The sequence below is a fragment of the Carassius gibelio genome, chromosome A4 (genome assembly GCF_023724105.1).
Source record: "Carassius gibelio isolate Cgi1373 ecotype wild population from Czech Republic chromosome A4, carGib1.2-hapl.c, whole genome shotgun sequence".
Classification (NCBI taxonomy): Eukaryota; Metazoa; Chordata; class Actinopteri; order Cypriniformes; family Cyprinidae; genus Carassius; species Carassius gibelio.
In genome coordinates, this window is record NC_068374.1 from 7603479 (window position 1) to 7618358 (window position 14880).

The 14880-nt window shown below is 37.1% G+C and overlaps 1 protein-coding gene across 1 annotated transcript; it reads right to left on the minus strand.

Annotated features, from left to right (window-relative positions):
• Positions 1-12074: 12074 nt before the first annotated feature.
• Positions 12075-14537, minus strand: LOC127968189 (uncharacterized). The gene is made up of 2 exons (XM_052569200.1): positions 14107-14537; positions 12075-14025 (listed from the first exon to the last, which is right to left on the minus strand). The coding sequence occupies exons 1-2, from the start codon at positions 14477-14479 to the stop codon at positions 13502-13504; spliced, it is 897 nt and encodes a 298-aa protein (XP_052425160.1). The 5' UTR covers positions 14480-14537; the 3' UTR covers positions 12075-13501.
• Positions 14538-14880: the final 343 nt, after the last annotated feature.

The window sequence follows — 14880 nt, forward strand, 5'->3', positions numbered from 1 at the left end:
TACGTCCTGCTCAAGCCTGTTTCACACATACAGCTACGGCCTGCTCAAGCCTGTTTCACACATACAGCTACGCCCTGCTCACGCCTGTTTCACACATACAGCTACGGCCCTACTCAAGCCTGTTTCACACTTACAGCTACGCCCTGCTCAAGCCTGTTTCACACATACAGCTACGCCCTGCTCACGCCTGTTTCACACATACAGCTACAGCCCTGCTCAAGCCTGTTTCACACATACAGCTATGCCCTGCTCACGCCTGTTTCACACATACAGCTACGCCCTGCTCACGCCTGTTTCACACCTACTCCGTCTGCAGTGCGTATGCAGTCCGTGTGCGTTACGTATGTGGTGCAGCACGGACTCGATGTGCTTTCACACAGGACGTGTTTGCAGTCCACTACTCAGTACGTAAAAGATCGCTGCACTGCTGCAGACGCAACGCTCCTGGAACGCAACTGGAATCTGTTAACATGGGTGCGTAAAAAATATGCAACGCATACGCACTGCAGACGGAGTATGTGTGAAACAGGCGTAATGTTGTTTGCACCTTGTGCAATGTGGAATTAGTTTACAGCTTTTTCAAGCAGTTTGTGATGCATTTTGGAAACAGGAGATGAGCTTGATAAACCCCTTCTCAAAGACTTACTGTTAGTTTTATTTGGGTAACACACATATTCTGAATGCCTTCGGCAGAATTCGAATGAGCCATTTTAATCTAGATTAATCTACATTAATTTCAAGATCACAGTGAGAGTAATCTAGATTTAAAAAAGTAATCTATGCCCACTACTAATATATATATATATATATATATATATATATATATATATAAAAATTAATATTATTTGTTTCAGCTGTTTGATCGCTGGTGTCTCGTGGACATATTCACTGGAAACGGCAGTCGTTCACCAGACATTCAGCGTTAGCAGCGGTCCACTTACTCCACATTGTTAATTATGATTTTTTTGTTTCATCGATACTGAAATGCACACAGCCTATTTACCTCATGAATAATAGTTAAGCTTCAAATGGGCAACATCACGAATATGGAAACGTTTGGATTTCTCCTGAATGAGAAAACCCACCTTATGCTTAGCTTTAAATTATTATTTTTTGTTTGTTTATAGCTAAGCGTATATTATTATTTGCTGCAATTATATTTATCCATTAGAATTATATATTTTTTTAATTTTTGTTTTGTTCTGATATATTTGTTAAATTTAAAGGATTTTTTGTAAAGTGAAGGGAACAAAAAATATTCTGTTACATTATAACATTATTAGGCCAGCCGTTATTTCTGAATGTAATATAATGCAACTTATAACTGACTTATATTTTTTCCTCTCAAAAACTCTGATTTATTTTTTAGCATGTTAAAAAAAAAATGCAGCAAACAGAACAGAACAGAGCCTGGGACTAATCTAGGCTAACCAGGTTTTTGTTTTTTCTCATTGCATATGAAAATGACTTTGTTCATCACATTCACTTCACGCGCTCTGGCGCAGATCCCCGTCCCGCAATGCTCAGCTGTGGACGATTTAAAAATGTTTAATATAAAGGTTGCTGTCCCATTTTATACAGGAATTGTTCATTTAAAAAAAATTGAATTATATTGTTAGTTCTAATTATATTGTTAACACAAGTTCATTTAGGCTATTTAACATGCCCTGTGACATTTTACACTTATAAACCCCTTGAGAATTTAAAGTTAGTTTAATAGTATTTAAATTCAAGTTTAAACATAGGTTTTAATTGCTTAAATTATTTTTATTAATTAATAATATTTTATCATGTTTATTCTTGTAGAAAATACGTGTTTATTCTTTAAGAAAATAAGGGAATAAATAAGGGACGATCCAAATATTTGTTTTGCTTTACCTATTTATGTAGGCTACAATTATTCAAAAAAAATAAAATAACAAAATAACAAAATAATTTCATTAAAAAATACCATTGGCCTTGTGACTTTAAAGATTAGTCATTTAGGTGGTAAAAATACTGTGAAATTAATAATGGCATGGATTTTAGAGCATAACAACTGAAGGTTTATGAAACATTTTTATTTCACAAAATTATTTCAACCATACAGCATGTGAATAAATAAAAAGCATACTTTTCATAACATTTAATTATTGATAAAATGCATAACGTTTCTGGTGTTTGGATTTGTACTTCAATATAATGAGCTCCAAGTTTAAGAATAGCCCTAGACTGGTTCTCTCTCTCTCTCTCTCTCTCTCTCTCTCTCTCTCTCTTTAACAGCATTAGCTCAATAAAATATGTCTTCCTTCAGGTAGAATGAATGTTTCGACTCGTGATCAATAAGTTTTATTCACCTAAATCTGATTAAGTAAAGTAAAACAGCAGATGGTGAAGCTGCTTCTGTTAGCGGAGAGTCCCGCACGCTGTGAGGTGGGAACAGAGGATACCGCTTGCTCTTAAAGCCTTCCCCAAATACCCACGATCACAAAGAACAATGATTTTCGTAAAATAATGATTAATTATTAATTGATGATTTGTTATTATCATTATGGTCTTGTGAAAATAATAATATGGGCTGCGAGAAAATAATGAATACAGAAAATAGTGCTGCTGAATCAGCGTCGGCGCTGTGGTGGGGCATTTGAGGGCCGTGTCCGCCCTAGCGGTCATTGATGTTCCTCCTACAGGCCATGGCGTGGCCCAAAAAAATCCGTATCCCTTTTAGTTATTATTTCAATATTAAATGTTCAAACTGTAACGTAAATTATATAAAATAAAAAGAATGGGGAAAATGCTTATAGGTCGCAGAGTAAACTTGTTACATTTGATTTGCAATGCGTGCAAAATCCATTTCAAGATGAATAACAGTTTGTCTGTCTATATTATAGAAAGTTGTTAGCAGGTAATTTAAAAAAAATTAAATCGTCATTCGTCATCCTCGTCATTCAGCAGACTTACTCCGGCCATGACCACCAGTACCACGGTCTATGAGAGCCGAGCTGGCCCTTCTTCTGCCAATGCTAGCTCCAGACAACCGCCAAAAGATTTAACTATCACAGCCATAGAGCAACAATCTTCAAGCCCTTCAAGTCAGTGGACAGTGGTTGATGATATCGGGACTGACAGGCCTGTCCAAATTGTGTTAAAACAGTATCCTGTAACCGTTTACAGTAGTAAGGGGAGATCATTCGTTGATAAATGGTTTCACAACAGAGAGTGGTTGGAGTACAGTGTCAAGGCAGACCCAGTATTTTGTTTTTGCTGTCGGATGTTCAGCTTTACTAGAAAATCTGGAAGTATTAGCATAAAGTAATAGCAGAATATATTTATTTTTGTCCTTTATTTATTTTGTTTAGAAAATGAGTCCTTTAGAGTATTTAAAGTCCTTAAAACCCTAAGAAAAAAACGGTGTTTAAAGAAATTATTTGTTGAAGCACACTTTGTATTTTCTGTATTTTATTTTTTCCATTCCCTGTATTTTATTTTATCTTTATCTATTTCTCAAGTTCTACAAAATTTGCATTCTATGCAAATCAAAAACTAAAAAATTCGTTAAACCTTATACATTGTGAGAGTGGCTCATTATTGTTGTGACATCCTTATTCTCTGAAGGCGAATTTTAGTCTTCTGATTTAACTGGTCCATACGCAGACATTTGTTTGATGATGTCCAACTCGTTTTATGAAGAAAAAAGCAGTTTTCAGAAACATCTATAAGAAAAAACTTCGTCTGATGGGGACATTTTTTTGCCGGTTTTTCAAAGCTTCAAACTAATTCAGTGATTTATTTTTGTTGTTGTAATTTGTTAATTATTTAAGTATAAAAAATATATAGCTATTTATTGTAGACCTATTTTATTTTTTTTATTTAGCCTATATTATATTTATATTATTATTTTCTGTCCTGTTCTGTTGTTTAAGCTATCTGTTCTGGGCCAGGTTTCCCGATAATGACTTAGCCTAGCCTATCTTAGCTCTTAAAAACGCTCTCTACGTGCAAGGTTATGAACGATAGCCACAATTCCTCGCGCGTTTCCCAAAAATGTAGGCTACTGAACTCGTAGAATGCTATTTGAGTCGCTGTCCATTCGCAAAGTGCTGAACCAGGTTATACTAACCTTATATGGATTCATATTCTGAACGTTTAACCTTATAATCGTCATCTGTTGTGTATTAGGAATCAAGACAGGTAAAACAGAACGACATTCTATACAGATAGATCATTGGAGCTAACATTCTAGGGTAGAATGTCATTCTATATAGATCATTGGAGCTAAATGTCCTCGCCTGTGCATGATCCCTCCAGTTGTGTACAAAATAACATTTCCTCATTTAGTTTCCCCTCAAAAATATATCTGACAAATACAAGGAGTTGAGTGGTGCTGGACACGTCTGTAGATTCATCCAGTTGTAAGGAGTACCTCCCACTCTTCTTCACTCTGTCAATCTGTTGACGCTTGATATCCTGAGCCATGTCTGTAATGCGGCGGGATACAGTCCCATCAGAGAGCGGCACTTGTTCCAGCTCAGTGGCCAGTTTATCTCCATGCATGACGCAACTCATAACTAATGCTGCTGGTTTGATTAAAGTTTCTCCAATGGTGTGTGGCTTTTTGGTCTTTGCAATTAAATATGCCACTTCATATGAAGCCTTCTGAGCTTTTGTGGGGATAGCTGTTTGTTTAAAAATGACTTTTTTTTTGTTCCTGTAACTCTTTCTCCTTTCTGCGGAAAAAGTCAGTGGGTTTAGTCAGAGGCTGGGGTGTTTGGTGTTCAGGTGTCTTTGCATTTTCACGGGCTTCAGACTCTCATGTGCGAGGACTTCGGAGCACACAACGCATTGAGGGTGTTGTACCTGATTTATAAAAAACCACGTGAAACCATATTTTATGTATTTCTCTCTGTATTTTCTGGCTTTCGAGGAGGGATGGTCCGTTTGCGGAGCACAAGTTTGGCGGGCTGCCCTTCCAGAGGTGGAGGGTAGTCCTGGCGGCTCATCCTCTTCTCTGCCCTCTGTATTTTCTGCTGATCCCGTTCTCTCATCAGCAGGTATCTCTGCTCCCTTCTCGTTCTCTTTTGATGATAATAACCACCGTTTCATTTTTTATCAAGTTTAGATCTCAAAATAGACCGGTCGCTGTTTAGCAAAACACCAAATGTGCATCTAGCTAGCTAGCGCATGTTGTTGTGCTGTAAATTGTGATTGACAGGTCACTGTCATAATTAATCGGAGCCAACAAAGTTTTATTTCCAGTTTATTTAAATTATCCTAAATTTATACTCGCATCATTACAACCTTTTTTAAGGCGAGACACTACAGGTGAATAGGGTAATTTTTTTAACTAGCACATATCACCATGAAACTTACCCAGTTGATTACCTACGTTGAGATGAGAAAAAAATGTATTACAAGTTTTCTGTAATTTAATGTTTAAATATGCAAATTAGGCAATATCTAATTAAATATGAGCTAATTTGTATAAATTTAAAAAAACGAAATCTGAGTATTGGATAAATCCAGATTAAAAAAAATTTTTTCATTGTGCTCACATATTAGATGGGGAAAAAATTACAGAGGGATTTATGGATATCTACTTTTGTTATCCTGTAAATCAGAATATACTATCAATAGCCTTAAAAAAATGATTTTCGCCATGTTTTTTGTAATAAAATGTTATATAAATCAGGCTAGGAATAATATATTTACAAATCCCTCTGTAAATGTCTTCATAATATAACTAGATACAAGACTGGAACGTTTGGTGTATATAGGTGGCCTAACCTGATTTTACCAAGTGAGACATGTTCCTGGGACAACATCGTTGTTGACCCTGGAACAACATTGTGACTAACCAATCAGATTTGAAGAACCAGTTTATAGATTTTGTGAAGTTTATGCTTAAAATCAGTGTTTGGTGCTTGTACATCAGTGTCATTCATCTATCATTTCCTCTGATTTTAGGGATTAATCATGGTTAAGGTTAGGTTTAGGTGTAGGGATATGGTTAAGAATACATTTTTGGAGTAAAATGTTGTTCCAGGGTCAACAAAATATGTTGACCTAGGAACAAATCGGACTTGGCAAAATCAGGACGTGCATATAGGTGCTACTAAAGTGGAGATTTCGTACTTGGAGTATGAGAGAAAGGTCATTTTGAGAAAACAGGCTTTAAAGATTTATCTTCAGCCAATGAGATTGCGCATTCAGCCCTTTTACTTTCTCGATTGGTTGCTGATAAATAAGAAATGACCATATTTGGATCTGACAGCATTGTACAGTGAAGAGAGAGCTTTCCAGCCGTGCCTGTGATGAAAGAGAGCAGACAGAGATCACGGATCGGCAGGATAATTTACAACGCTAACTTTTGACACAAACAGACAAAGTGCAATAAAATAAAGACCCTTAATGTGTATTTCGGACTTTTTTTTTCACCATCTCGCATTAACATATAAAAAAAAAAAAAAAAAAGTTTCTGTAAATCATCTCGCGACCCCCCCGCTCCCCACTCCGGGGGGTCCCGACCCCCACTTTGGGAACTACTGCCCTAGTGATTCAGGACAAGCTGAAAACACGGATTGGAAAATGGATTCATGATGTACTCGCTTATTATGTACATTTTTCTACATTTTGAACACAAACAAAGTTAAGGACCGCAGCTCTGATTGGTTGTTTTTTACCGGGAGCAGATGACTTTCTGCAAATGGCAATAGGACCACTGGGAGGAGCCAGAGGAACTTTATTTTTTCACAGATTATCTGTCTCATATTCTACATAATGACAGGTTTAACAAATATGTAAAAAATATATTTTTCCAAAAGTTCCCTACTGCAGCTTTAACTTGAATTCACTAAATTAAATTCAACCTTCTTATATTTCTGTAAGTAATGGTCAACCCAATTGTTTAATGTTCAATCATTTGGTTTATAGTTTAAATGTTTAATTTCTTATTTGTTCTTGATAACACTTTAATAATTTGCATGTTTGCAGATGATTTATTTGTGTAATTCCAAGTTCTAAATCATAAATTCCTAATTGCATTGTACAATTACTTAGTCTGATCATTTCATACCTCCCAACCACAAATACATTTATAGATAAAACCTTAATGCTGTAGAAACCTGAAGTTTTATGAGATAGAATTAACTCTAACAGAGAGGTCAAAAATAACAATCAATGCGGTGGTTGATTTGATTTACCTTGGAAGTCGGATGTCGAGGCTGGGAATAGCATCCACGTGGGCCGCATTCCACTAGAGAAGTCAGAAAAATGGAAATACGTTGTAATTGATACAAACTGTATTTGAAACATAGTCATTTTAAAAAAGTGCATTCTATTTTGTTCAGTTCCGTAGTTTTTATATACAAGCTATTTTGGTTTTATTCCAGTTCTTCTGTGTTTTTTTTCAATGTCTGTAACAGAAATAACGATACAAAATACTTTGTAAAGATGTTTCATGTAAACTGCTCACTCTGGTCAGCAGCAGCAGAACTGAATGTTACAGTGTGATCAGGGCTTTAATTGTATATCCTACCTCCGTTAAGAAAAAAATGCATGCAGCCAGAGTGCCTTGTAAAGTCCGTTATCAGTATAGAACAGGCCCAACGGTTTAGCACGCATGTGATTTCGTGGATTAGTTATTTCAGAGTGAAATTTTATATTTTGCATGCATTTCTAAATCTTACCATTCAATCAATTTTAACACTTTATTATTTTAATAAACAGACTCCGTTAAGTGGACATTAACAGTAAGAAATCGGATGGATATCATTATATAGGGCTTGGGTGCCGCGTTGCATTCTGGGACGTGGCAGCCATGTTGATAGCCTCACGAATGTAAACATACAGCAAGTTGAACGAGAAGAAGCAGAGTTGGGAGAACGAAAAAAGATGTTAAAATCGCGAAAAGGTTGTGGGATTTATAGGGATACGCTAAATAGGGATGCCAGAGACCGGTATGTGGACAAAATCGGCTCTATTAACGGATTGGATCCATATGAAATTCCCAACAAATAGTGGAGTACCGACGACCACTTGCTGCCGCACTTTTGCATTACAAATATCTTCGGCTACCTTGTTTGTTTTGTGAGTGCCTACACTTCAGAATAGTTCTGAAGCTACTAATCATTGGAGTCTCATGTACAGTTCACAAACGGATGGGTTTAGGAGCTGCAGATCATAAAGCCGGCAAACACTATACAGTAATCCAGACAAAGGTAAACTACGCTCTACCTAGCTGCTAGTTTAGTAACTGTTAGTGCTAACAACCATTCACACATGGACTTTAACTGTGTTTCAAAAGTGTAGTTAGTAGCTGTCAACCCTCCCGTTTTCTTCTGGGGTTCTCACGTATTTGAGCTCTTTTCCCGCTGTCTTCCCGTTTTAATATTTTCCTGTAAAATATCCCATTAGCCCCTCCATCAGACCCGTCAAGTCTCTGTGCTATTGTCCTGTTGCTACTCCTTGCCATTCCAGCGAACAGATGTTTTCAAAGCATTGCTTACTTGAAAGCTACCTTAGCATGATGTTGGGCTTTTTAAGATAGCGTGGTTGTTGTGAGAGCACGATTTCACGCCACTCTGTAAGCAGTCATGTTGGACCTAGCTCAACAACTCGCTTAACGTTAGTTAATGCAGCAGTCTTGTACGAATTTTTTTATGTCAGCAAAGGGAGAGCAACAGAAAGATGAATGATGAAATTGCCCTTTATTTTGGATGAGTAACCTGGGAAATTTCCCTTATTTTCAATGTTGACTTAAGCTATATAAATTAATATTCAGATGTTATGGTCTCAGTGGTCGCGCCTCCAAGCAGGAAAGCGGTGTAAAGTTAATCCATTCTCATTTTATTTTCTCCATGGCGATTATATGTTGCGCTATTACACACCACAATACAGCAACGGTTTACCATGGTTGAAATAGATTTTTAATTAATCAAATTAAGAGACACGGATGAGAGGGAGTACGCCTAAACACTGCACAGTAGTCCGAGTAGTAGTAAAGGAGGCCATCAACACGGTGGCCACGCCAAGTAATGACGTCACGACGCCCAAGCCCTATTGCATCCGTATATCAAGTTAGGGACATTATCCCATAAATACCTGCGGTTTTCCCTGCGTTTTAAAAATGCAAATACGGCTTTAACTTATTGCTAATTTTTTATTTTTGTCGCGCATGCGGACCTGTACCACGTGCCACCTGTTTTCCCAGGAGATACCATGATTAAATAAAAGATATCTAAAATGTATAAGACAATTGACAAAAACAAACTGCTCTGAATTGTCCTGGACTTGCAAAGTCTGTGCTAGAACAATCTGTTCTACTTGCTCCTCTTGTCCATTAACATCCTCTGGTTTTAAATTAAAATACAATTGAATATTTACTTTGGTTTATGCTATGATTACCACTTGCAGAGTCGCGGGCAGCTATGTTAAGGGCGTGTGCTAGCAGTAGTACGTTTAACCGACAATGACAATTAAATAACTTACTAACTTAATAAATCAAATTATTTTTGAAACATAATTACTAACCTCTCTCAAAATATAGCGAGGAGTCACCGTACGCCACGTCAGTCATTCCTCTTCTTTCCTGTTAATGGCGGTAGGCAAACTAGTTTATGGTGCATTTACGCCACCTACTGGAATGGAGTGAGGAGCACTGACCATCTTTGGAAAGCCAATGTGTTGTGGACTCTTAACACAATCGCTAAACATCAGTCCTACAATGGAAATGAGGGTATCTCAGAGCTTTTCAAATGCATGTTCCCTGACTCCGAAATCGCTAAAATGTTTACTTGCGGTCACGATAAAGGAGAAGTTGACGGAACTGGCTGTCCTTGATAAAGAGATTGCTGCTGTCCTTGATAAAGAGATTGCTGCTGAGCTAAGGAGTTGACTGTGTTTCTTAATTTAATGTATTGTTGAGTTCTAATTTTCGATGTTCATTGTTCAGGGGTCTCTCAGTTCCCCATATTCCCAGCATGGAATAAGTAGCTAGCTAATATTAAAAAACAGCTTAACATTGTTCGGCAAACTGTCTTGTGGCCTACTGAAATGTTTTTATTTTTCACACCTGCTTGGCTTATCTTTTACCCATTCCACATTTGAAAAATAAATGTTCAAGGATTTTGTTTTTCTTTGCTGGTAGGGACGTGAAATAGGTCTTAATTGTTTATATAAATGGACTTAAAAAGGTCTTAAAAAGACTTGAATTTAACTTTAAGAAACCTGTAGGAACCCTGTAAAATCTCCACCTGAATTTTATGTTTTTTAACCAACTTTCATGGCCCTACAATATTTTGTTTTGAGAATATCTGTACAAGCACTATATCAAAATAAACAATTGGTGTTGAAATATTGTCTCATAAATTACATAAAATCTGTCACTGGTGGGGAAACAATCAATATTGCTGATTCAAACTAAATATATTACGCTATACTAAGAAAGACTGGTAGAAATAGCTTTCTACATAACAATTGCAGGTTACCACTTTTTACAGTATAGTATTTAAATGTGCATTATAGAGTAATCTTTGTTCTATAAATTGTTCTGTAAGTACCTGGAAGATAAATTAATCATGAGTCATTGTCACAGAGAGCTGTCTCTATCCACATTAGCTCTCTACATCACTTCCATTTGTTGTTGTTTTTTTGTACTAGTGATGTCCAAACCTTTGTTTATGAATGTCCACTGTAAAAAAAAAAAATCATTAAGACTATTCATAGTACTTAACTATACGTTCATTTTTTAGTTTTCAGGGAAATGCCTTTCCATCACATTTAATGTGAAGGACAAGTATTAATTTTTCTTAGCATATAGATTTGATTTTGTGTTCTTTTCATATCAACAATCTGCATACAAATTGTGTGGATGGTAACCCATCTATTGCTGTTGTGCTACACACAGAATATTACAGGTTTATTTGGACAGTTTAAAATTAATAATGTTTAGATTGCATATATTGTTTTCATGTATCTTAACTTTACAAATGTATATCCGACCTAGATAAACCATTGCAGCTAAATCTGATAACAGTGATTATCATAAAATTAAATGTTTTTATTTTTGTGTTCACAGATGCTGTGATTTCTCGTTTTGAAGGGACCACTCCTTCCCAAATCAGGGCTTTACTATGACAAAAGTGTAACAATGAGGGTTATGCTAAAAAAATTCAGGAAAGTGGTGTGTTTAAAGGTGATAATAATTAATTTAGCATTTGTAATAGGCTGAAGTGACCTACTAAAGGGGTAGTCAATTAAAAGTTCATGCAGTTCTTTATTTGTTCTCTGTAGTGTTAGTGTCTATGTCTGTTGTTAAAATGTGAAAAATTCATACTGTAAGTTAACTCTTTTGATTGTTTTATTTAATTATGCAATATTGATACTTGTTTGATTCAAATTTTACAATATTAAACTATTCTGCTCATGTTTTTTTCTAATGTATTTTTTTTTTAAAGTTTTGAAAATACAAAACTTTATTCATTATTCTTTCATTAAATTTACCTTTGCAAAACAAAAAATGTGATTAATAATTTTTATTATAAGTTTTATTATAAATGTAAGCATTGGGGGCTTTGTTCGCAATGCATTCAACTGAAATTAATGCATATTTAATCAACTACAATTACTTTTCAGTATTTTTAGAAGTACATCATAACCATGTTTCACACACAATAAAAGCAGTTTAAGTACTGTAGAAAGATGTGTTAAAATAACTCTTAAGTTCATCCGATTGCATTTAATGTTATTTAAAATTGACATTTGAAGTTTTTTTTCTTTTTTTTTTCTTTTTTTTTTGCAAATATGCGTGTTTGAAACATTACATTTAATTAAGAATTACGTTTTCTTTTAATTTACATTAAAGTAAATGTTAGTTCAAATTGATTACTAGTCACATTGTGCAGTGCAATTTAATTATATTTTGGAAGATATTAGATGCAAATAAGAAAGTACATATAAAGTTGTATTAAAGTTCCACTTAAGTTATTGAAATAAATCACACTTAACTTTCACTAATTGCATTTAATATGAACTTAAAATCTATTACACATTTGAAATAAAATACAATTAATATGCATTAGCTGTGTAAAAATCACTACATATAATTTACATTTAAGTGTATTTTTATTTGACATTAAAGTATATTTTAGTTCACATTAATTGCTTGTCAGTTCATTGAACAGTGCACTTTAAATCCATTTTAAACACACTAAAAGCAATTATGAAAGTAAATATAAAGTTGTATTAAAGTGCCATTTAAGTTGTACCAAAAAATCACTCTTAATGACAACTTATTGCATTTTATTTCAACTTGATATGTGATATATTTTAAATCAATTATACTTAATGTGCATTCAGACCGGTGAAAACATTGCATTTGAGTTACACTTAAGTGTATAAATTTAAAGTATATTATTTGTATAATAAGTACACTTTATAAAAGTACACTAAAGTGCATTTTTTTTCACAAGGGTAGCAGTGATAAGAAAAGCCATGCTTCTGAATGACAGATCCTAAAGATGTCATGTAGATGGAGAAGAGAAGTGGTCCAAGTACTGAGCCTTGAGGAACCCCAGTAGCAAGGTGGTGTGACTTAGAAACATCACCCCTCCAAGACACACTGAAGGATCTGTCAGAGAGGTAGGAATTAACCAACAGGAGAGCAGTTCCAGAGATGCCCATCTTTCTGAGGGTGGACAGGAGAATCTGGTGATTAACAGTGTCAAAAGCAGCAGACAGGTCCAGTAAGATGAGTACCGAGGATTTTGAAGCTGCTCTTGCTAGTCGTAGGGCTTCAGTAAGCGAGAGCAGAGCAGTCTCAGTTGAGTGACCACTTTTGAAGCCAGATTGGTTGCTGTCCAGGAGGTTGTTCTGTCCAAGGAACATAGAAAGCTGGTTGAACAGAGCTCGCTCAAGTGTCTTTGCAATGAATGGAAGAAGGGATACCGGTCTGTAGTTTTCAAGAAGCGCTGGATTTAGAGATGGTTTCTTGAGCAGTGGGCTTACCCGAGCCTGCTTGAATGGTAAGGGAAATGTTCCAGAGTGAAGAGAGGAGTTGATAATGAGAGTAAGTGAAGGTATGACTGAAGAAGAGATTGCTTGAAGGAGGTGAGTGGGGATCGGATCAAGTGGACAAGTAGTAGGATGATTGGACAGGAGAATTTTGGAGACGTCCATCTCTGAGAGTGGTGAGGAGGAGGATAAAGAGTGTGCATCGGTCATTGTGAAGTTGTCCTCAGTCTGCGGTGTGGAGAATTGGTCACTGATGCATCTTGTCTTATTTGTGAAGAAAGCTGCAAAGTCGTCTGCTGTAAGAGTCGATGGAGGAGGTGGAGGTGGCGGATTAAGAAGAGAAGAGAAAGTCTTGAAGAGTGTCCGAGCATCACTGCAGCTGTTAATTTTGTTGTGGTAGTAGGATGTTTTAGCTGTGAAGACATTTGCAGAGAAGGAAGAGAGGAGAGATTGATACACACTGAGGTCCGTAGAGTTTTTTGATTTCTGCCATTTCCTCTCTGCAGCCCTGAGTTTAGAGCGATGGGGCAGTGCGTGCTGGTCTAGACAACAGTGGGCAAAAGTTGTCCAAGCAAGATGTTAAAGTGGAGCAAAGAGTGTCCGTAGCACTGTTCGTGTCAAGAGCAGAAAACTGAGAGAGTGGTGGAAGAGAGGATGAAACCACAGCAGATAGGCGAGATGGAGAGAGTGAGCGTAGGTTCCGTCGAAAGGTGACCTGCGTTGGAGTGTGTGCCACTTCAGGAGTAAGTGCTAGGTTAGCAGTAATGAGGAAGTGATCAGAGGTGTGCAGTGGAGCAACTGAAGACGTGTCCACAGAGCAACAGCGTGTGTAGATGAGGTCCAGTTGGTTGCCCGATTTGTGAGTCGCTGTAGTAGACACTAGCCTGAGATCAAATGAGGTGAGCAGAGTTTTGAAGTCAGCAGCCTGGGGTTTATCTAGGTGGATGCTGAAGTCACCAAGCAGTACCAGAGGAGTATCATCTTCAGGAAAGTTTGATAGCAGCACATCCAACTCCTCCAAGAAGTTTCCCAATTGACCTGGGGGACGATAAATGACCACAAAGTGGATTTTAACAGGGTGGGTTACAGTAATGGCATGTGATTCAAATGAACCAGTACCTGTAGGTGATGGCTGAAGATCAAATATCCATTCTTTTGATATAAGGAGACCCGTACCTCCACCTCTCCCAGTGGTACGAGGAGTGTGGGAACAAGTGAAATTAGTGGAGAGGGCTGCAGGGGTGGCAGTATCTTCAGGTTTGATCCAAGTCTCTGTCAGTGCCATGAGGTTGAGACCGGAATGAGTAGCAATAGAAGAAATGAAGTCTGCTTTGTTAACTGCAGACTGGCAGTTCCAGAGACCAACTGGAATAGAGAGCATAGTAGTAGAGGTCAGAGGGACATGGCGTAGGTTTGTCAGACAGGCCTTCCTGCGACGTACATAGCGTGCTCTCCGAGTGTTAGTAGTGATAGTTGAGATCTGAAAGCACATAGTGACTACAAGTGTAAGATATTTGAGAACAAGCTATACAAAAAGTAAAGAAAGAGAAAAGCAATACTCAAGTGCCCTGTCAGTGTCCTTGCTCAGAGGAGTCGCGCAGGTAGAGTCGATTGTCTTTACACTCGTCGGTCTTCACACGAGGAGGGTTCACACGAGGGTTGCCGCAACCGCTGCCGCGGTGAAACCTAGTGCTTTGTATTAGCCTGATTACCTGTGATTGAAGTCAGCTGGACACACCTCACTATTTAGCAGATCGAAACCAGGCAGTCCCGCGATAGGCAAACGCAAAACCAAGCGCCACTTTCAGCACGTATTTAACCAGGGTAAGACACACAATTTAAACCAAAAACTTTCCTAGCAATGATGATCACACACTAGTCTGATGAGAAAAC

Bases quoted from the DNA above. Each gene is read 5' to 3' on its own strand.
- LOC127968189 (XM_052569200.1), bottom strand. From the start codon at position 14,479: ATGTGCTTTCAGATCTCAACTATCACTACTAACACTCGGAGAGCACGC. The intron at 14,026-14,106 runs GTACTGGTTCAT...ATCGTCCCCCAG, and splicing joins TCTTCAGCCATCACCTACAG to GTCAATTGGGAAACTTCTTG.